Here is a 24,376-nt window from a genome sequence, read left to right on the forward strand (position 1 = left end):
TGACTATGCATCGCGTCGACAGATGCCGCCCAGCGTCTCTAAAATCTCGAGATCCCGCGTAAATTGAAGGAAATTGATGTCAATTTATATTAATCAGCCGTATAGTAGCTGGTTACAATCTCGCGGACTCTGCACACAACGCCGGGATTAATTTAACGCCCGATGTGTCAGACTGCTTGATTAACTTTCATGGTCGTCGTACGCGCTCCGAGGAAAAAGATATCGCCAAGTTCTACAAAATTATATTTACACAGAGAAATTAAAATACCATCAATTATCGAGTACACATTATAAATGCCCGTATATTATAATTAATTGTCTCGTTAAATTAATTAAAGCAATTAAATATTATACATTGTTAATTATATATAATTCGTTTTGCCAATTTTATTGTATATTGTTAAGTGATAATTTTTGCAAAATGCTTCCAGGAAGAGATAAAACTTTAAAATAAATATCCGCATTAGAGTAATTAAATCGCTAAAAAATATCTAGCATAATATTTAATAATTTAAATTAAATATTTAATATATTAAAATATAATAAACATAATAGAATGTTTAATATATTAAAATAGAAAAAATATAATAAAATATTTAATATATTAAAATTTAATAAATATAATAAAATATTTATAACATAATACAAATATATATATAAAAAAAAAAGAGAAAAAGAATTAAAAGAAAAAAGAGAACATCCATCTTCCCACTTCTCTACTGAAAAAAAGGGAGAAAAGAGATATCAATCTAAAATTCTCACTATAAAAATTCACAATATAAAATAACTACGATTTTGAATTTATTGAAGCGCGGATGCAGCAAGATGGATCGATCGGATTATCGGAAGGACCCGGCTATCAATTAAAGTTTTCTCGGCGCTCCTTTTATATCGCCTTCCTCCTATCCATCTCTTTCTTTCTCGCTTCTTTCTACCGAACAATTTCGAAATCGCTGACCGTCCTCGGTCAGCGGAATCCGTCCCCGCTTCGGTAAATGCGTAATCGCGCATAAATCAGTGCGCGGAGAAGAAGCGATGCATATTTATGCGCCCGCGGCACCGCGAAATTAAATTCACACATTTCATCGGCCCTATAAAGCATGCGCATATTTTGCGCGATGGAACACTGAGAATGCGAGTAGTAATCGCGAGAGATGCAGATACGGAAGAGATTCGCTCTTCCCGCCGCCAAAATCATCTCTTCCATTGTCGCGCATACTAATTGCATTGCCTTCATTAAGACGTCCGAGCATGAGCGTTGCATGACACGGATTCACGTTAACATTGTTCTCTAAGACGACGATTTTGTATTCTTTATCCAACGATTTTATATATTTTCTCAATTTTCTGCAAGAATTATTGTACGTTAAATCGCGCGAGATAAATTTATCGATAGACTTGTCCTGCTGTGAAAAAAAGAGAGGCGATAATTTTATTTTTCCAAATGACATATTTGAGAAGTCAAAATTGATTTCATCTTTCGTAATAAATGTCGGAATTATAGCAATTCGTAATGTGTATATTTTCATTTTAGCTTACACACAAATTCAAGAGTTAAATGCATTATATCGATTAATTTGATCACTAGTGTAATAATTTTTCAAAAATCTGAAAGAATAAATAATATAAAATTATTCATCAAAGTTATTAATACTTGGTAACACGTGTTCACTACACTGAAAAAAAAGATTATTTAATTCAACTAATATTTAGTTGAATACGTTCAAATAAATCATTTATTTGAAACAAATAAATATTTATTTGCTTTGAAAAGGATTTTCTTATATCAAATAAATATTTGTCATATCAAATCAATATTATTTACTTTCAAATAAATGATTTATTTGAACGTATTCAACTAAATATTAGTTGAATTAAATAATCTTTTTTTTCAGTGTAGTTTATTAATTATTAAATAAACAACATATAGTGAATTAATCACTTTATTGAAATCACTCATTTCCTGGAGGAAAATCCCCCAGGATGCAGGTAGAACAAAAGCAGCCACGTCGCATGTAATTTTGAATATTTTATAGCCGTAAGATAATGGCCATAAAAGCAACTTAAAATTAATTTAAAAATAGTGTTTAAGGGGACTCTTTTTTAATAATAAAATAAGATATCTCTCTAAGAATATAGCATTTTAACCATTGAAATCTTTTTTTACTTTCTTTTTAATTTTTTATGAAATATTGTCACACTACAGATGTTTTTTTCTCGCTTTATTTTTACCAGCTAATTTATATTCACAAATTAAGTATTTTGATTTTGACATTTCTCCGATTTGACAGATATTACTACAAATATTACATTTTGCCTTATTCTTTTCAAAGATCAAATATTGTCACATTTAATTATGAATTCTTCCTGCACTTTATTTATTTTCATAAAGTATGTATACAAATTAAATGTTTTTTTTTATTTGATATTTTGTGGCAAACACTAGCGATACATATTTTCGAAATTATCGAATATTATATACTTATTACTTTTCGAAATTATCAAATATTTAACGATTAAATTCGAAGTAATATTTTCTTTGACGAAAAGATAATAATTCATAAATTAAGTGTGTTGGATATAATAAATAAACGTTTATAGAATACGCTCATTTGCACAACATATCGTAAGAAAATCCTTGAAGGAAGGCAAAAAAGGGCAAAGGCAGTTTTCTTGTATCTGCCCATCGCAGAGTTTATCGAGATGGCCCTTCCATGCCCCTTTCTCTTACGTGGTGATATCGAGATGGAACTTACGAGATTTAGCTTTTTTCGTATATGTACTATCAAGATACCTATAGATTTTCGAACTCTAAAAGGATGTATCGAGATTTTCAAACCCGCATAAGAGACACGACCGCGTATGTCTGAATCAGTCGATTCAGCCTTTCAGTCGAGGTTGCTTGCTTCGTTCGTGGATTCAATCATCCTATCACATTCGTCATGTGACGTTACATTGAGTCAGGTACATCAAAGTTACTTGTTCGGTATTGACATTAGTGCTGCTAATTCCGATAAATCGCATCAAAGTGTATTACTTGTGACGAAAAGTGCATCTAATTTAATTGCCAAATTAAATTAAATTAAATTAAATTAATAACATCTCAATTTTGTGCCTTTTTATACTCCTTTTATATCCATTCGTGATTAAGAATAAGTACATATAAAACTAATATTGATTTATCACAAAGAAGCCCCCTCTGACAATCAGAGTTAAATTCAAAATAATTTTAAAAATTCCGATGGCATGTGTGTCACATCAATTATTTATAATAGAATTTTCAAAAAATCAAATATTTTAAAAATAACGTGGAATTTTCAACACACAATTTCAATAATATTTGTATATAATAACAATGTTTGCTGGTAAACAATATTATTTTTTAAATTTGATTTATGTTTATGCGTATTTTTATAGATAAAGAATGTATCTGAAGAAATAACTGAAGATAAAGAAAGGTGACGAAAGATAAATGAGTGTCGGCGCTAATGAAAAACGATTTATCATATTGATTCGTTATACAGGTCCAATTTTAATCTATCACCCCTCGTAACTTTGCAGGGAGTGGTCATAGAGAAAAATGTTTCACACAAAAGTTTTTTTACTTTGAGCGGGATATAAGATAGTGTCATCGGTTTGACGTTGGATAGTCGTTTGAAGATCACATAGAGATCACCTTTAATTTCTTAAATGGAACCTATTATTTTTAATTGCATATTCTTGTAGCTTATCTCGAGAGCTTTCCAAAACACTATAATAAAGTATTTTTCTCTTAAATACTTTTTGAATTATAAGGCTTGAAGTTAACAATTTTTTGACATAAAATGTAAAATATCTTGTAAAATATTCAGTTTTCGGTAATCTTACCTTAATACTTTTTTGCACGGAATAATGAGACCAATCAATTGGTGTAAAGAAAACAGATAATTATTTTTAAAAAATTTATGTAATTTGCAACATGCAGCTGCGTATTTTTTCTTAAAAGCAATTACATGTTTTCTTTACACCAATTGATTGATCTCATTATTCCGTCCATAAAAGTATTAAGGTAAGATTACCGAAAACTCTGAATATTTTACATTTTATGTCAAAAAATTGTTAACTTCAAGCCTTATAACTCAGAAAGTATTTAAGAGAAAAATACTTTATTATAGTGTTTTGGAAAAGAGATAAGCTACAAGAATACGCAATTAAAAATAATAGGTTCCATTTAAAAAATTGAAGATGACCTCTATGTAATCTTCAAACGACTATCGACTTATGTCCCCCTCAAAGTCAAAAAACTTTTGTATGAAATATTTTTCTCTACGATCGCGCTTCCTGCAAAGTTACGAGGGGTGATAGATTACAATTGGACATATATTAGGTATATAATATATAAATTTTGACGAAATACATATCAATGTTACTGATGCGATAAAATTATCAAACTAACAGAGCGATGTCAAGTTAAAAAACAAAATATTTAATCCATGAAGTCACGTATAAAGCAACTCATGAAAATAAAGGCACAGAAAAAGAATAAATGACGATATAATTAAATGATAATACTATATCTTCGAAAACAATAGAGCAATATATATGATAAAAATTATCAAATTGATATAGATAACGTCAAATTTAAGAAAACATTTAATTCGTGTTAACAAACACTTTATGAAAATAAAAGTGCAGGAAAAACACATGTTAAATGTGACAATATTTTATTCAAACAATAAAAGGCAAAATGTAATATTTGTGGTAACATTTATCAAATTGAAAAGATAACATCAGATTTACGAAAATACTTAATTTGTGAATATAAATTAACTAATAAGTGTGAAAAAAAATATTTGTAGTGTGTGATAACATTTCACAGAAAATATATAAAAGAAAAAATATTGAAAGATTTCAATGGTTAAAATACTACATGCTTACAGACTTCCATCAATAATTGTAGATCAAGCAAATAGAAAACTTGAATAATCCACAATTTGTAAATTCCTAATGTCAAATTGTATTAATTTTAATAAACGAATTATTTTGATAAAATTAAATAAAAAGGACATTAAAAATATGAAAACAGTTGTAAAAAAGTATACCTAGCATAAAGTGCATTGTAATACATTATCAATGTAACGAGTGATCAAGTAAAGATATGTATTCGATTTGTTTCTGCGACATGTGGCGATTATTCCCGGTTACCACTGAAAGCGACGAGAAAATTATGGACGTATCTTGTTTGTAATTTTATTAGAAACATAAACAAATATAGTACGACTGTTGATTATGCATTCTCGCGGTCTATGGATATCTCATGCATAATCGCGTACATGTACATGGGTATTTACTCCCGAATCCCATATGCGCGCACAATTTGTTGAACAGTATTGTCGTCCGCTTGATGACGGTACTTCGCCACGTGTGTTTGCGATTTACGCAACGAATAAACTTTGATTTACCGCCGCTATTTTGCTGAACGTAATTTCTGCCCGCGCACATCCGCGACAAAAAGGGAAAGAAACGCGAATTTTATTCGCCGTATCATTCGTATTGCAAATGCATGACCAATCGATTAAATTTATTTTTTTATTACAAAATCAACACAGTCACTATTTGATCTCGCGATTATTTATCACACCTTTAGACAAGTCATGGTGGATTATTTGTTAACATTAAAGAACAAAAGTTTTAAATGTGCTACTAATTTAATAATACTTTCTATTAGTTCGAGACAAATAATTTTTTAAATCACAATCTGATGTAAAATGTTTTTTGTCGATGGAATTTCTGCATGGAATTAAACATCATGTCAGTTTGAAGGTCATCTCTGCCATTAGAATTTAGAATTAGATCATAAAATTTAAACGCGGCGCGAGGTATATTATTATAGAGTCGAATCGAATGATGGAATTGAGATTCGCATGAAGAATATCACTGCCGTTCTACGAGCATCTTCCGTTTGTCGGAGGCCGTAAATTCGTTATACGCGTAATCTTGCGTGATCGCGCGAGTTTATGTCCGTCCTTGAGAGCGAACCTTGGAACGTTCCTTGCATCTCGGGGTTCTACTTTACCGGAAAGATGGATGAGGGCTTTGCGGGAGGCAGGTAGAAATAAATTTAAACGAGAGGTCTGTGGTAAAAAAAAATTCTTTTTTCGTCTTGAAACCTGAAGGGAGGAGCCAGTTTTTCATCAGTTTACCGGTGCGCGGAAAGCTCGCTCTTTCTCGCTTGCTCGTTCTCGCGTGAAGATATCGACAAATTCTAATGAAACGAAGATTTTCTGCCGAATAAGGCTATAGTAATACTAGAGAGATTCTTCTCCCAACTTCTTTAACTTGCAACGGTACTGCACTTCGTGCAATTTCACGGGAGACTGCAAACGCTCACCGAGATTTTGTATATTTAATCAAGGGTGTGCATGTCGGAGGGAAATAGGAGAGAAAGAGAGACACTCGCAGTCTTATAATATTCCTATAATTCGCGTGAATGCATGTCTAAAAATAATTATTATACTTAATTATTGCAATTTTTCGGTATAATAATAGACGTATAGAATATGTGCTATTTTTGTATTGCAGTAAAATTAAAACATCATTTTTCTCGTCCGCGAGAAATAATACAAAATTTAACTAAAAAAATTTTAAAGATGATTAAAGACAATTAGAGATTATGAGATGATTAAAAAAGCACTTTATTGAAAACCAGCTTAAAGTTTTTAAATATAAAAATTTTACTTATTATATCGCAACAATGCAATATGTTTTAGATAAACAAAATATCAATGATAAAAAAATACTAATATACAAAAAAATAACATAAAAGATTAAATAAATGTTTTAGAGAAAAAACAAATTATTCATTGTATTAAACAATTTTCAAAATTATTTCTCTTTCAACATATAAAAAAAATTCACACACTTTCAGGCAAGAAGAAAACATAACAAAACAAAATTAACGTATGGGCGACAATGTAAAATATATTAGATAGAAACAAAAATAATAAATAATATAAATAAAAAAAAGATACAAATCCAATTTAATAGACAAATTAATGTTGAGACAAAAACAGTAAAAAAATATTTTAAATGAAAAAGAAGTGTACAAGAGTTACACTGCAACATATCATGCAGTTTCAGAATCATTCAAAAATTTGAAGATGCATATTTTAAGAAGATATATAATCAATAAAATTGCTGATATTTTATATTCTTAAATCAATTGCTTGAGGCTATACATCGCGAGAGAAAATAATTCTTCGATAGAATAATAACTTTTAGCAAGATAAAGTTTTATACATAAAACATGTCAATCTAATAAACATAATATAACAATTTTTATAAAAAAAAATAGTTTATATAATGTCAATTTCTATATATTTTATTAAATTATATTAAATTGATGATTACATAAAAATCTTTACCTTGCTCAGTATTATTCTACATCTAACGACTTAATCACTTCAAGGGTTTCCCACTGTCAATGTCGGATTTTATTTCTCGAAAGTGTGTGTGTGTGTGTGTGTGTGTGTGTGTGTGTGTGTGTGTGTGTGTGTGATATTGTAGCACTAAAGAATAAAAAAATAAATAAATAAATAACATCACGAGAAAAATCGGTAATTTTATCGGGTGTGTGAAGTTGGCACCCCTATGTTATGCTATTATAGTTCTGTTAAGAGTTCTGAGTTATTTAGAACCATAGAAAGAGTTCTTGATAATTTTTAGAAATAGTTCCGGTCATTACGATAACGAAAATCAGTTTCAAAAAATAGAGGTGCCAACTTCACATTTTTTTACACATCGAGTTCTAATAGTTTTGAACAGAGTTTTAAGGTTCTTTTAAATAGTTATATAGTTCCTAATTATTTTTTGAAAGAATTCTGCAATTTTTAGATAAAAAAACGTACCTTCAATATCGAAGATATTTCTAAAATATCTTCGATATTGAAAGTATGTTTTTTATCTCTATAAAAATTGCAAAACTCTTTCAAAAAATAATCAGGAACTATATGTAACTATTAAACAATTTAAATTTACTCACCTCACGGTTGCTCCTTTGTTGCCCGATACCTCCCCGAGACTCGCGAGAGCTTATTCGCGCGCGAATAAAACCGAAGCTCCATTTTTGCGTCGCCGCTTTTTCCAAGACCCACTTTTCGCAGGGGCTTATCGAACGAAGATGATCAAGAGAGCGACTTCGCCGCGACGCACTGAAGTCGCCGAAGGATGCAGCGAGACGAACATTGAGCGCGATTCATGATCAACGAGATCAATTTCACGTGTGCGATCGCGATTACGATGTCGGTACGTGCGACGCGATCGGATTTATACGATAATTAACCACCAAAGATGCTAATTAATACACTCGTCCTTTCGCGACCGTTGATCCCACGAATAATCGAAGAAGAGCTCTGGAGGTGGAGCTAGACTGGCACTGCCAGGTTCGGAACGCGCAACGATACGTCGCGACAAGTCGTAGTGGTCTAGCTCCACCTCCAGTGCTCTTCTTCGATTATTCGTGGGATCAACGTCGCGTGCTTCTTGCCGGTTCGCGAAAGGACGAGTGTATTAATTAGCGTCTTTGGCGGTTAATTATCGTATAAATCCGATCGCGATCGCACACGTGAAATTGATCTCGTCGATTGTGAATCGCGCAGCATCCTTCGGCGACTTGAGTGCGTCGCGGCGAAGTCGCTCTCTTGATCATCTTCGTTCGATAAACCCCTGCGAAAAGTGGGTCTGAGAAAGCGGCGACGCGAAAATGGAGCTTCGGTTTTATTCGCGCGCGAATAAACTCTCGCGAGTCTCGCGTTTTACCGAAACGCGTCGAAGATTGTGATAGCTAAAACCCGGGCGTCGCCGCGCGTCGCGAACGGAAAAAAGTAACGCGAGTGCAAGTGTTTCGAAACTTCTACGAGGAGGAGGCCCGTAGAGGCATCGGGCAACAAAGGAGCAACCGTGAGATGAGTAAATTTAAATTGTTTAATAGTTTTATAGTTTTATAGTTCCTGATTATTTTTTGAAAGAGTTCTGCAATTTTTAGATAAAAAAAAACGTACCTTTAATATCGAAGATATTTCTAAAATATCGAGTTCTCGTGCAAAACGTTAGAGTTCTGAATCGTGCTCGATAAGACAAGAAAAAACGTGAAAACCGCATGGCTCTATCTATTATAGTTTCGAAGAGATTGATTTTTTAAAATTAATACACTTTTACGAAACATTTAGAAAATCACGAGTTCTGATCGAAAATGCTGGAGTTTTGAATTGTACACGATAAAACAAGAAAAAAAAGTGGAACTATTTCTAAAAATTATCAACAACTCTTCCTATGGTTCTAAATAACTCAGAACTCTTAACAGAACTATGATACCATAACATAGGGGTGCCAACTTCACACACCCAATTTTATCACCGAATAAGAATTACACCGATTGTATTATGTTCTGTTGATTTTATATTTCTTAATCTAATATTTATATTTAATTTTAATTAAAATCAAATAACGTTTAATAACAAGATTATCGGTTCTTCCTCGAATTTATAATCATGAATATTCGCACTATTATGCGAGGTTCTTTAAACTCAACGATATACAGAGTATCTTAGAATTGATGCACTACCTGTTATAGCAGATTCTTGGTCATTTTGAAAATAAAAATTTTAATATCGAAATATTAAGATCATAATAGTTTTTAAATACATTTAAAGTTAGCCAATCAGGTTATCAGATTTACGATATTCTTAGATATCGATTTATTTTCAAATATCAATATAATAGTTCTTTTACAACAATCTATTTAAAAAAATATTATAATCTCAACATTTTGGTATTAAGATTTTCGTCTCGAAACAATTTCAGGAATCTGCCATTAGCAGATAAGATTCTGAAACACCCTATATATAACGGAACCATAAAGTGGCCGGAATAAATCTGCAGTAGCACAGCTGCCGCATGGGACCATTAAATCTTAACAGCCGTCGATGTAGCTGTTGATTGGAACGGGAGAAGATAGTAAATTACTTGCATCTCGATACCACTTGTAACGAGTGCAGGTTGAAACAAAATCAAAATCACGCGTCAATATTTCCGGATTTAAAGTTTTTTTTATTTTATATATATTTTTTTTTTATTCATCATCTTATATCACATTTCTCCCTCCCCTGCTACAACATATATACAAAATATTTATAAAAGTTAGTTTATACAACATACAATTAGCACAAAATACAATCACACGTTGAATTTTTCTATCACGATTATAAAATCGACGCGCATATTTTACAAATACTTTTCTCCTTCTGTTATTACGCAAGTATTAAAAAAATTAATCAAACACTTGTTATTTTCCACATACACTTTTATAGCTAGCTGATCGCTATATTTTACATAAATATAACTACGTTCATCACATATTAAATCAGGAATTTCTTCGACGCGTACGAATTTTGCAAACATTGCCCGGCCCATAAATTCCAGAGAGTTTCCCGAGAACGCCATAAAATCGACAAGAGCGTACACAAACTTCTGGATCGCCATATCGATCGGATATCACAAATACAACGCGCGTGTTATCACAAATCCTACGCAATATTATAGCGATAAAACCTCGTCCATCCTGATCTAACCGGTCGAGCAACAACAACGCATTCCATCCCGTCATTTCGAGATGTTATTCGTCGGATGATATCATCAGCGAACATATTCGAACGGGAATTTTCGCTCTGGTCTAATCTCGACTGGACTTCGGTTGCAGCCACTCGATCCAAGGATTCGCGTTACGATCATCAACTGTCAGATCTCGCGTCTTGAACACGTGATTATCGAGACCACCTGTGTATGACAAGTATATAGAGCAAAGAGCAGAATTTCATCGAAATACTTACATTCTCGCAGCGATTGAAAAACCTACAGTCTACAATAGGGCTAGGGAAACGTGCAAACCTTTAATTAACAGAAGCGACGTGGTGCTATTGACGACGAGGAGCGATTAGCCCCCGATCAGCAGCCACGGCAGGACAATGGTGACGCAGAGAGCCGCTACGCAGCTGGAGAACATCGCCAGCGGACTCGCGGCCATCTCCGTTTCCGCGTTCTCCACCGTGACGTAATCCTCGTCACGCTCGAACTCGCGGACCTCGACGTCGCACCGGAAGCAGACGCGCGCGGTGGTGCTCTTGAAGTGAGAGCCGTCTTTGCGCAACACTTGGGCCCCCGAGCCCTTGCGCTCCAGCTTCCAACCTGGCTCCTGCATCAGCCTCAATCTGTGTCCCTCTTCCATCATCATTATTATTTCCCGAGCGAATGAGCTTCCGAAAAAACTTCTCTCGCGAGATCCTCTGATCGGAATCGAAAATCGAAATCTTAGTCTTCGTCGAATATTTCGCGAGGGCGGAAATACGTTTTCTCATGGGAGAGGATAGAAAGAGAGGAGGAGGAGGAGGAGGAGGAAGGAGAGAGAGAGAAAGACAGGACGGGAGATAGTTGGCTTACTTGATTTCCAAAGTTACTACGCCGCTTCTCTCTACGAAAGCGATATCTTCGCTAGGCGTTGTCGTTGTTCCCTGCAGCGGCGTTGTTCGACGCAAGAATACCTTACCTTGATGTACCTGCAAAGGAAAGTTCTAGCATAAATCGATGAATTGCGCGTTGTAACACACGAGCGGTAGGTTTAATATCAGGTTCGATCGCACACGATGGCTCAAAGAGGCGACTCTACGTGACGGAAAAGTTTTCATCTACCTATCGCGGATATTGTAAGTTGTTTCCTCTATATTCCCCGTTTCTACGATTACATGTGATGGATCTCGAGGTTATTGAAGGCTGCTGAATGTTATTGCGATTGAGTGTAATTTTATAATACGCAATGACATAATAATTGACATATAATAATTACATATTTTTTTAATTTTTTTATATATTAATTTATATGTTTTTAATTTATTCTCATGTATTAATAATATCTTCTCATATATTAAATATATTTATATAATATATTTCATATATTATATATATATTTATATATAATAATTAAATATATTTAATTATATGATAACAATAATTAAATATACTTTGAACATCCTTTTATCTAATGCGCGGACATAATTTCTTAAATTATACACACGGTGTAGAGTTTCTAAATCTTCGCGACGTGTCACGTTTTGCAAAACGCATTACAGCCTCGGACAGAAACCGGTTTCGTACTTTGTCGGGTCAACGTAGCGGTGGCGATTTATCGGCTTCCTGCCGGCAGAGAAACGAGAATTAATCGAAGCAACTTCGGCAACTCCGCCGCGACTTCCGGCAGTGAGATCGCGAACAGCTGTTAATACCATCCCCCCCTGGGAGGAGGGTCGATCGTCGCGCGCTGACAAACCCGTATTCACGATTACAGGCAATCTCGCAAGTGTAACCGAAAAACGACCGACAGAGAGCAAAAACTCGTCTGAACCAATAACGGGAGAGTAACAAAAATATAGAGAAACATATTCAACTTTTATTTGTACGTTGGAAAAAAAACGTACACATTTTTTATCCCACATTCGCGCTATCCTAACTAAATATTGTAATTATCTGAAAAACAATTCCGCGTTCAGAGTTGAAATAATGCAAAATTTTCGAGATAATAAAAACATTGCGCGCGTTGCGATAAATTTTCTCTCATTTATGAAACGTAATATAGAGATGCAAATTCTCGGCGCGATATACTAAATACCTTCTTGTTATTCGTCGAGAATCGTGTACCTTTCGATACCGAATGCAATAAATCGTTATAGCTATTTTGACCGAAAAAAAAACGCAACGTATCGATCAGACATTTACACAGACACTGAAGATTAATACGAAATCGATTCTCAAATATACGTCCATTTTCCAGACGGATCAATTTTTTATACTTTACTTGCACGTTCAGCTGTAACTGTATTCGGAGACTCAATTTCCTCCAAAGTCCTAAAATAGCGCGTCGCAGTGCAGATAATTCAACTGCAATTTGCCGTGTCGATGATTAGAGCTTGTCGAATTAAATCCGTTTGCATGCGAGGATAAACAGGGCCGGGGGCGACAATGCAGCCTAATTACAGACCGACGACGATTCACGTCGACACAGACAAACATGGAAAGCGGATGCGAAATTATGATTATTGAGGGAAACACACTTTTGTACTTGTTCATTATTGTCGTCGACCCTTTTTTTCCTTAATTACAGGATTTTATCGTTCGCAACAGACCAACAAAAATGCAAAAATTACTACTGATATCTCAATAAACAATACGTTATAAAAAAGTAAACAAGAAATTCTATTCTTTTTTACATATTTGAATTACTTGAAAAATATGTAATTCTGAATTTTAAAATAAATTATTTTTTAAAAATAATTTTTATAAATGTTTTATATAAAGTACAAAATCAGAATGTTATTAAAAAAATTACGCACACAATATATAAACAGTGAAAGAAATAAATCATCTTCACGATTCGAATGAGATATTCAAAGATCTCTCATGTTGTACTTTAGAATTAACACTCATCTAGGAACGTTTCATAATGACACAAAGAACTTTCGAAGTAATGACCTGCTTTATAAAAACTCAACCTCTCTTATTCACACCTCCTATATTAATATTCATTACGTGAAAAGTTAAACTAACACTTTACACTCGGTATCAGCTGTTGTATATTTTAGCTGTCAAACTAGATTATGAAATATCTCGTATTGATTTTTTTTATTCTACCTTAATACTGTTAAATGCAGAATTACTAGGACAATCGATATATGTAAAAAAAAATAAAGAAGTTTTTTTTAAATGTAGATGATCCTTTCTTTTTTCTAGAAATCTAATACAACCTGTCATGTAAGCCGACACTGAAATGCCAAAGAAAAAATTTTGTTACTACGTTTAACAGTATCGAAGAAAAAAGCTTGTAACATCTTAGATGAGACATCCTATATATATCTTCCTCAAATGCTTTAGAGAACTTTTTACTTTAAATTATTCTAACTCTTTCTCGGAAGTTTTTAATCAAAGTTCGAAGTCCGAAAGAATTCTTAGACAGTGACATGCATATATAAGTCCTTTTTTGTCGCTTGTTTCTGGCGTAAAGAGTTCTCTTTTTCTCTTTTCCTTGGATTTCCGGATATCCCTGAAGTGAGCGAGACACAGTACGATTTCTCATACTCTCACCGCAGTGAAATTATTCTCCTCTCTCTCTCTCTCTCTCTTTCTCTCGATCGTTTGTTCAATCACAGTAAATTATATTTCCACTTAAAATTCCATTGATAGAATGGCAGGGCAAGGTACCGAAACTCGATTAAGTCTGTCAATTAATCATTCTATCACACACTGAATAACCCTCCCAAAAAATATTTCGAAATATAACGAGATTCCAAACTTTCATCAAACATATTAAATATCATGTCAGCATATAATTTTATTCATTACATATATTAATTATAAATTTCAATACAAATTCAAAGTATATTGCAACTCCGTAAATACCAACATGCTGCCGCATAATGAGGTAGTTTATTACAATATTAAATACTCTTGCATAATTATTTCGGGAAAGTTACGCGCCGCAAATATCGTTTAGCTTATCGAATAGTTTTCGCGCGTAACGGAACTCTTAATTAGCTTAAATTTGTTAAACTATAATGATCCTATCCGATATCCGGAGATAGCGCGCCGCTTGCAGCAAGTAGACTTGAAAGAAGCTACATTATCGCTACATTGTCGTGAGTTTCTTGGAGCAAGAGAAATGCAAATGAAGATTAAGTACCAGACAAAGTACAACTTACAGCCGTCTTTCTTTAAGCTATATTAATAAAATGAGAGCAATGGAATTTTCCTTAAGCTCCAATCTTCTTCTGTTTTACTTTACCGCAAAAGAACAATCGACCGACGACAGTCCTCTTCCTGTCACTTTCGAAGACAAGATTACAATGTGAAGAAATCAACATATTAATGAAGTCGGAAACGACTTAGTTGCCTGAACAAAGAAGGATTTGTGAATGTGTAAGCGATCGATATATCGGGCCAACGAGCAAAGTTCTATTCCGTTTCTATTAGTGACGTATACATCAATCACTTCATTGCAAGCCTTATAATTACGATAATATTGTTAAGAATATATATATATATATATATATATATATATATATATATATAATGTATTACAGAGTTTCTCATCTATTGCAATCACTACCACTGACAGAGAAATATGCGATATAAATTAAACCTGACAAATTAAAAATGACAAGTATACATTTTTTTCCACATACTCTGAATAATAATTATAATAATAATACCATACTACAACTCGTTATTTACCCATATTTATCCACTAAAGAAAATCAATGATAACATTTTTTTTGTCGGCCGACATTTAATATTCACTAAACTATAAATAATAAAATACGAAATAAGAAAGTAAAATTTTTAGCACAAAAGAATTGGTAAAAGAAATACTCGAGAAAATAGAATTCAGACCAGACTGATCAATTTTCACGAATAATTTCAGAGCACACTCCACTTTATTATTCTTTCATGGAAAATTCTCCTTATTCCTAAAACTTCGACGTGCAGAAGAGATTATTTATTAAAAGTATCATTCGCTCCACACACGGTATATAAAATTTTTAGACGCGTTATCCTTAAAACGAAGCTCCAAACGAATTTTCCTCGACTATCACACACATTTGAAAATATTTTATCAAATTTTAACAAAGCAGAGACGAGTTTAGACGCGCGACTTTCTTCTCGAGCTTATTTTGATCTCAATAAAGGTAGATAGAGCGTACTCATTCAATTATAAGACAAATTACGCGAACTCGAACAAAACCCGAGAATTCCGCGTCAAAGTTCACACCTAGAAAACAATGCTTTAAAACCTTCGTCGCATTATCGGAAGGTCGGTCGGAAAAGTTACGAGATCACACCAGTAACAAAACCGGAATTTCTTTATAAAAGGATCGCTATCGCTCGCAGAGATGAGATAAATATCGGATAACAATGTACCGTAAGAGAATTGTTGAAGATACCGTCCTGTTTACTTGAAATTAACTCTCCACATTATTTTGTTAGAACTGTCAGAAATAAATTAAAGCATTTCAGGGAAGAAAAGAGGATATGAAAAGGTATAAAAAGAACACACGTCAGACTATCGCACACAGTTTTGCCGTCGCGAGTCCAAAGAGAGTCGAAAGAGTTGCACACAACATCGAACAAAGTGCATGAATAAAGTCCAAGTGTAAAGAGAACGATGCATTAATAATACTCGGCAAAATATTTCGACTCGGTAGACAGGCTAGGCAACTTCCCGTCGCATTCCAGAACGATACTTTCGAGTTGCAAGTAGTACTACTTTCTCCGAATAGTTGAGAATTTTTTTGCAAAAACTGTGATTAAAGACGCTCATATACGATTAGGCAAGCATCGCTAACACGTTCATTCATCGATCGTATACCATTGTAGTACATCGTCGCGGATGACAGTTCTCTCTCTCTCTTTCTTTCTCTCTGCGATTTCTCTGACATCCATGCCGAGAATCTCCATCGTTTCTATCGCGGCAGAAATGGCACGTGCTACTCGTAGCTATGTTAATGTAGGCGAGATGAAGAGAAGCTCGTTAAAAAGTAATAACCTCATTCGCGATCGACCTTCCCGTTATATTCGCGATCGCACTTACATATATATAAGTGTGCGGGAAAAATCTTTAGATAAAAAATATAGTAAATACGGGGGATACGCGTGCGCGTTGTGTATTAGATTTACAATTCTTTCGATCGACGATAAGAGAGCGATTATCGAACAAAAGAGACACTTCACGAGATAGCTCGAGATTCATTAAGAAGTGCTCGCGCACTTATTATCTTCGTGAGCCTTCGTATCTCTGGATATCTGGATCCAGAGCGAAAATGAGAACTCCGATAATCGTACACGTGACGAAAGATATTTTCATTCGCATTTCCGAGTCACGGCGGGAAACCGAATTGGTGTAAGATATCTCGCGGAAAGAGAGAAAGATGATGATTATTCCACCGCGCTCGATTCACAGTGGCAAGTTTAATGTCACCGAGCACTCAGTCCTAGAAGGAAAAAAACGAGAGCAGGCGCATTTCAATTTAGTAAATGGCGGGGAAAAAGGCTTCCTCTTGTCTTTTCGCGTCTGCAGATTCGCACAAAATTCCCTCGACATTATCTGTTTCGCGATGATAATCGTGTAAGAAATTAAAAAAAAAATTATTGTCGGTGCAGCAGCAGTAAATTGATGCCATTAATCGATTAAAATTTTAGTCGACTAAAGTAATCCATTATATAATTAATAATCGAAATTAATCAACCGTGTAATCGCGCCTAATTTAATCGATTAATGATATTAACCGTTAATTAATGTAGAATTAATGGAAGCAAAGTAATCGAATAATTTAAACAATTTTTGAAATTAGTACCTATATCTCACGGGGTGATGAATACATTGTAATGTGATCATATCATATCATTTGATTCTCTATATTACAGAAGTTTCTGTAATATCACATAACAATGTATATTCACCCGTCAGATATAGTAATTTTAAAAATCGATTAAATTATTTCAATTACTTTGCTTCGATTAATTCTATAACACTAATTGAACAACTAATATCATTAAATTAATCCCGATTACATGTACGATGAATAATTGATTTCGATTATTGATTAAGTAGAATTTACTTTAGTCGACTGAAATTTTAATCAATTAATGCCTCGCAACAATACTCTCCTTTGATAAAAATCAGAATGCCCTTTTCAACGAGAGAGAATACAGCTAAATATATGTAGTTGTAAATAAAAAACGCGAAAGAATACTTTTTTCGGGAAGTAACGACTCCCTCGGCCCCTCGTGTCCTCCTTTATGCGCGCGTGAATTCGCGTACGCATTGAATCCCAGTATTTCGCTAGACGCGAAAAAGCTCGCGGCGGCCGGATCATGCCATTCGCAAAGGCTTTGTACCCTTTTGTTCCGCGAACTGGCAAATCTCGGAGCGCGCGCGGTCATTGACGTTATGACGTTCCGGACGTTCGGAAAAGCGCGGAACGAGACGGCGTTTCCGCGCGCGCGGCATGTACAACGGCCAATGAAAAACACTGGGGAAAAAAATGCCAGCCCTCGCATCACGTCCGAGAAATGCGAATGAAAAACTGCGACGTGACACGGCAGTCACGTGTGTGAGAGAGAGAGAGAGAAAGAATTTCGCGTAATTTTAAGCCGTTTTTATTCCAACGAAATTTTCATTCGAGAGAATTATTTGCCGAGGTAACTTGTAATTTTTGGTTTATACAATATAGGTACACTGAGAGAATTTTCTCTTAGAATTTACCCTGAAAATCATTGTAATCGTGGGACACAATATGGTATGGAAAGAATTTTATGAGAATTTAAGAAATATAAAACATGTTTGATTAATTTTACTAAACGGCATAGTAACATATTTTATATTTTATTGTAATAGATATTATTATTTTTATTGTGATAAATATTAATCAGAGAAATTCTCTAAAATTCTAAAAGAAATTCCTCTCTGTGTAGGGGAAAAAAATCGCATTAAAAAACTCGCGAGAAAATATATTTCAAATGTCAGGAAAAAGATTACGCTTCGTATTTTAATTTCTTAACCACACGTTTCTTAATCATTAATTACTGATTGGGGATCGAAATGTTCCTGATTACGCCACTACTGTAAAATAAGCAAAAAAATCGGAAGAATGACGAGCACCGGAAGCGCAAACTGAACAAACACGCCTTGTTATTCTCCGGTTTTATATAATGGTCGAGTCGATCATCCGGACCTCTGACGGATTCGGAGGGACGGATTCGGCCTCCCTGTGACCCTTTTTATCTGCCATCCATTGTCCCTTATCCCGTAGCAAAAATCTCTGTACGTTCCCGCTAAAAAAGGAACGTCCCTCGCGCGCGTCCGGAATTTTCCGTTTTTACGGATGGACGGAAAAATAGATATCCTTCGTGAGACGCGAACACACGACATGCCGTTTTGTGCGAGTGAAGGTACGTGATGATAAGAACGGGCTTTTTTTACACAAACGGAATCGTAATCTCTCTCTTCCAGAGGGAAGAGAAAAAATGCTGATCCAGCATTTAGTATTAATATTAAATAATTTTAATTTTAATATTTAAAAAATTATTAAAATTTGTATTTTTCAGTATCTCTTGATACGCTCGATACACGTATCAGAAAATTATGTACAGCATCACATCGGCACATCAACTAAAATTCAAAAGAGAAATCAATCTCTTCAATTTATCGCGATAACTGTAGCACTGATAATATAAATAACGAAAAATAGTGAAAAATGCTCTGCTGCAACGAAACTCGTCGAGTTAATATCCCGAATAAATGCGATCAATTCGCGTATAATTACGCGTGTAATTGTTTAACGCGCGGAAATTACACAGATTTCGACAGACGAATGAATCCGCGAGGTGTACTTGTAAAAAAAACAACGTCATTCTTTCGCCGGCACTTTCAACAAGAAATGTGGCCTCGGTAAAAAAAGCCGCACCTCACACACCGTTTTTATTTACTCGGATTTCGTGTAAAGTGCGAGTGTGAATGATACTGATGAGAGTTACGCAACATCTACAAATATTTTAACAATATAAAAAAAGCGTAGAAAGCGCAGATTGTTTTGTCCAATTAATAATAAACGTACATTTCGCAATCATCGATTTTCTGTCCAACATTTGAAAATATATATTTATAGCTTATATATTATAGAAATATAATATAACGACAAATCTCTCAAAATAACAAAATTATATAAAACATATTATTTCAAATAAGTAAATTAATACATATATATATGTATATTATAAAACGAAAATATGAGGGACTTTATTTTACAAGTTAATATATATTCCTAAGCTTTTCTTTATTTTCTTTCCATGTCTACAATAAAATAATATATGCGACTCACTGTTTTAATTTAAAAAAGTTTTTTGTCTTTTATCTTTTTTTTTTTCCTGAAACACTCTGCATGATCACTGCATGTGTGACTTGAAAAGAATACTCGTAAAGTAACAGTGACGTCAAAGCTAAATTATTCAACAGATAAACTGCAAAGTAATGTAAGCATTAAAATATCCGACGTACAAAACCTCAGAAATAGATCGCTAAAAAAACAATTCAATTTAATTTCAGCATTCATTAGGCAAATGGGACGAAGCAAAGCTGCGCTTTGAAATAAACAGTTATTAAACAAATTGCGCCATAAGAATATATAAATATACTCTTTGACTCGTCGTCTTTTCATCCAAGCTTCGAGCATTCCGTCTGGATAGTTTTTCAATTAATTGAATAAACTTGAAAGTCAATTGCCTAATTGAACTACATTTATATTCCGAATGGTCTCGAAATCAATTAGCGAAATTGCAGAATAGTTATACCAAACTCTTGCATTTTCTTTCCCTAAATATTTGTATTATATATATTTATTAATATAATTGTACAATTTCGGCATAAATTAAATATGATTTTAATAACAATGATGCCGGAAATAAGTAATTGTAAATATTGATTTAATAGCAAAAGCTATCTTCGCATTTTCCGCGTTTAATCTCGAGTTATGGGCTTCATGCCTCAATTTTCATCAAGCGTCACCTGACTCGACAAACATTTAGATTAAACCATCTGCTCGTACAATTACACAAGAATTCTGAATAGTCACGCGTTATTACTCTTGTATATATATATATGTATGTGTGTGTATTTTCTGTCAAATTCTTTGAATCTTTTAGAGATATTTTTTCAACCTAAAATATAATTTCACTATTTTTTCTGCGTTATTCCATACTTCATTTGCAACAATTATTGCTGTATTGTTTAAAAAAAATATTAATTATGCATAAACATAGTCACTGTTTTCATAAGTAATACATTTTTAAATGTAAAATGATTGCCGTTTAATTATACAGAATGTTTTATTATTGTACTGATGCTTAATGGCAAATTCTTTACTCAATTTAGAATGGATGTTTTGTTCGTCATAAAAATCGAAGGTCATAATTTTTTGCAATTTGTCTATCTTTAACATGTCTACATAGCTAAGTTATAAATTCAAATTATGTGAAAGTTAAATCTACATAAAATAAATGGAAAAGAATATGATTTTTATTTATTTGCCTAAAGCTTAGTTAATAAAAAAAATTTTTAATGACAATTATTTTATTCTTATTAGTGCTGAACATTTTTATAGAGATTTTTATATATTCAGATTAATCTAAATACATAAACACTTTATTACAAGTTATAATAAATATATAAAGTATAAAAAAAATGATAGTGTGATGTTACTTCTTTATTACAGTTCGCCGCCCTTTTTTTTTATTTCTACGCAACATGCCGTGAAATTTCTCCCGAGAACACATTTGGCCCAATTTGAAACGCGCGTGTTTAATCGCAAATTTACGCGATGGCGTTGTATAAAGCCCGGATATGCATTTACATAGGCGACAAGGGTCGTCACTTACCGTTGCTTACAAGGACGAACAGTCGATATTAGCATTTCAGATACGTCTAAGTGCGCGGAATAACAATCCACGGAATGTGCCGAAAACAATCTTCCCATAATGATTAATTTAAGTAAACAGTAACGTAAATTTTTGATCGTATATATTAGTAAATAAAGATTTTGTATAAGTATAAAAACAGCAAAATCGCACACAATCTTCAATTTTGCTTTATACATATATTTAAATATTTTATGTTCAATGTTTCTCTGCTTTCGGAATAAATAAAAAATAATTAAAAAATATTTACTTATTAATTTACATATTTTTAACATTATTATAATAATAATCTGGAATAATTATATAATTCAGCGATCCAATTTTTTTGTTGAGTGAGAACCAGATATATATGAAAAACCCGATACAACAAAAACAAATATAGAGGCAAAATAACAATTTAATTAATTTAAATTTAAATTTTTCCGTATATGTAAAATATTAAATTGCTGAACTAATTATAAAGCAATTTAAGATCAAAATTTAAAGCCCATTATAATCACATTATAAATCACATTATAGTATAATTAACAAATTAAATTTTCAAATAGTTGATAAAATTCTGTCGACTCAACTTCGTATGAACTTTACCTTGATCAATTTAATTTCAGAAATGTTCAAATTTTCGAATATTGCAATAATACGCGGCTGAATACATATGATATATAAATATATTACATATACAATCACAATTTTTCGTTACACTGAAAAAAAAAAATAATAAAGTGCTTTATTTTCAATATTTTTATCTTATTTGACAGCAATAATTAAGATATCAATCGTATGTTCCTCGAGAAACAATTTATTATTTGTCACGATTGCGATCGAACACGAAGGTAATACGGGCACGATAATTATCGCGATATTATCACACAAGTTTAGTGTTTTAAATTTTCCTCGCAGAGAGGACTTTTCTCTCTTAGAAGCACATCGCCAAAACACACGAGAGCTCGTACCTCGTCGCCGGTTGACCCAGAAAAATAAATCGCGCCATGCGACGCGAAATCGGAGCGCGCATTTTCTCTATCGCACTTTTATTTTTTTAACACGCAATCGCATCCAACAGCCATTGTAACGACTATCGTCATAGATCATTTCGCGCGCGCGCGGCTTATTCAGTTGCCCTATACGGGCATAAACATAACATTCGCGCGCACATAATGTTCTTAATGGAGTGAATAAATGCAACAATCGCAGCGGAAGGGGGTTTATTATGATAATTAGTTATTTATTGCGACAGTTTACGTAATGAAATAAACAGACCTTAATGTTACTTATTCGAATAAGAATTAATTATTTAACATTTCACAACATTTGTGAATAACGAAAAATTTAATTTATCGCGTACAATGTTTAATACCAAAAAAAAAAATATAAAAATGTTCATTATTTATTTAATAAATATAATTAATTATCAAAGGAAAAATGCATAATTCCTAACTGTTTCAAAAGTAAATAATAATTATTTTATACACACTAAAAATAATAAGAGATAAATATCGCGCTAATTATTTTTAAAAACGCGTGTCCCTGATCCTTTTCAAATTCGTAAAAAAAGTAAGACGTGCGCGTCCTAATTTTTTCCCACTCACCTTCGCGATTCAACGGTCGAAAAATCGCGATCTCTCGCCACGTGTTGTCTTGAACGCAGCGACGATCTTCTAATTGGTAAATAAGATCAACGATCGTCGCGATCCACTTTGATGTTACAATCCGTCACGAGCATCGGAACACGTTTCTATGCGGGGAGAGCGAGGGGAAGGTGTCGTTATGTACACTTGGCGCGTGCACTCCTAGCATACACAATAGCGTATTCCTGAAGAACGAAGCACGTCCTGCCTCGACGGCGTGCGAGACTAAAGTGGGAGCTGGTGAACGGAGTCGCCACCAGACCAGCCGGCCGACTGCGCGCGTCTGCTATATACGTCAGTTGCGATTGCACTCCGGATCGACCGGGATGGGCCCCGATTGGTCTACGAGTCGGCGGCGCGGCAAATGTACACATATCAAAGCATCACTAGTCGACTCTATGCGTTATAGTGACTCATTCCGTAAACATTGTATCAATAAATACATAAAAGCGTTTATTATAGGCATTCCAAAGACCTATCGTTATCTATTACAAGCATCTCTAATCTGTTATCTTCAGGTTTCTTTTCGACCTTCGCAAGCTTTTTTTCTTTTTTAAAGAACTACGAGAAAGAGCAGGGGGCAAGGGAATTTCGATTTTTTCGCGTCGTAAAAAATTAATTATTCAATTACGGATTGTATTTGCTTGAAATTCGAAGTTTTGAAAATGTGATTTAGCTGGCATTTAAATAAAATATTTCAGTAATCCAGAAGACAAAGTTAAACATTAATATGAGTCATATTTAGTTATATTAATAGAAGGAAAGTATATATAGATAAAGATAAGAATATGCTTGCATTGACTTCCTTGATATTTATTTATTTATTTATTTTTTCAAAAGATGTGTGGGTTATACTATTTTTAATACTATTTTTAATACACACACGCACACACGCCAATTTTTGTAAACATTTATATGTGTTATATTCCCAAGTTCCAATATTTTCGTATAATTACTAACAATAAGAAGTGATTAGTATACACTGTCATATTCTATATAAGATTGTTTCAGTGCCCAAAAAAATATAGCAACAAAAAATATATTAGATAAAAAAGATTTTTATAATAGATTCATTTTGTTGAAAGCGATATACGAATCTGCAGAGAAGTTGAAAAATTCAGAAGATCCTAACAATCCAGTCAGTCTACTGCATATTAAATTATTTGCAAGTTTCTCAACAATTAATAAATTTATAGGACAAA

At 33.4% G+C, this 24,376-nt stretch overlaps 2 protein-coding genes across 3 annotated transcripts in view; both read right to left on the bottom strand.

Annotated features, from left to right (window-relative positions):
- Positions 1–24,376, bottom strand: part of Sesn (Sestrin) — a 211,286-nt gene that overhangs the window by 137,455 nt on the left and 49,455 nt on the right. The window lies entirely within an intron of this gene.
- Positions 9,868–23,797, bottom strand: LOC145944697 (uncharacterized). Its single transcript, XM_083053234.1, has 4 exons — positions 23,136–23,797; positions 11,473–11,588; positions 10,924–11,318; positions 9,868–10,812 (listed from the first exon to the last, which is right to left on the bottom strand). Exon 3 carries the CDS (start codon positions 11,264–11,266, stop codon positions 10,970–10,972), a length of 297 nt encoding a protein of 98 aa, XP_082909360.1. The 5' UTR covers positions 11,267–11,318; positions 11,473–11,588; positions 23,136–23,797; the 3' UTR covers positions 9,868–10,812; positions 10,924–10,969.

Source organism: Prenolepis imparis, unplaced genomic scaffold (assembly GCF_030444845.1).
Source record: "Prenolepis imparis isolate NDT839.2.m4 unplaced genomic scaffold, iyPreImpa1.0 SCAF_13, whole genome shotgun sequence".
Taxonomy (NCBI): Eukaryota; Metazoa; Arthropoda; class Insecta; order Hymenoptera; family Formicidae; genus Prenolepis; species Prenolepis imparis.

Excerpts from the sequence above, each read along its gene's own strand:
- LOC145944697 (XM_083053234.1), bottom strand. The coding sequence starts at position 11,266 with ATGATGATGGAAGAGGGACACAGATTGAGGCTGATGCAGGAGCCAGGT.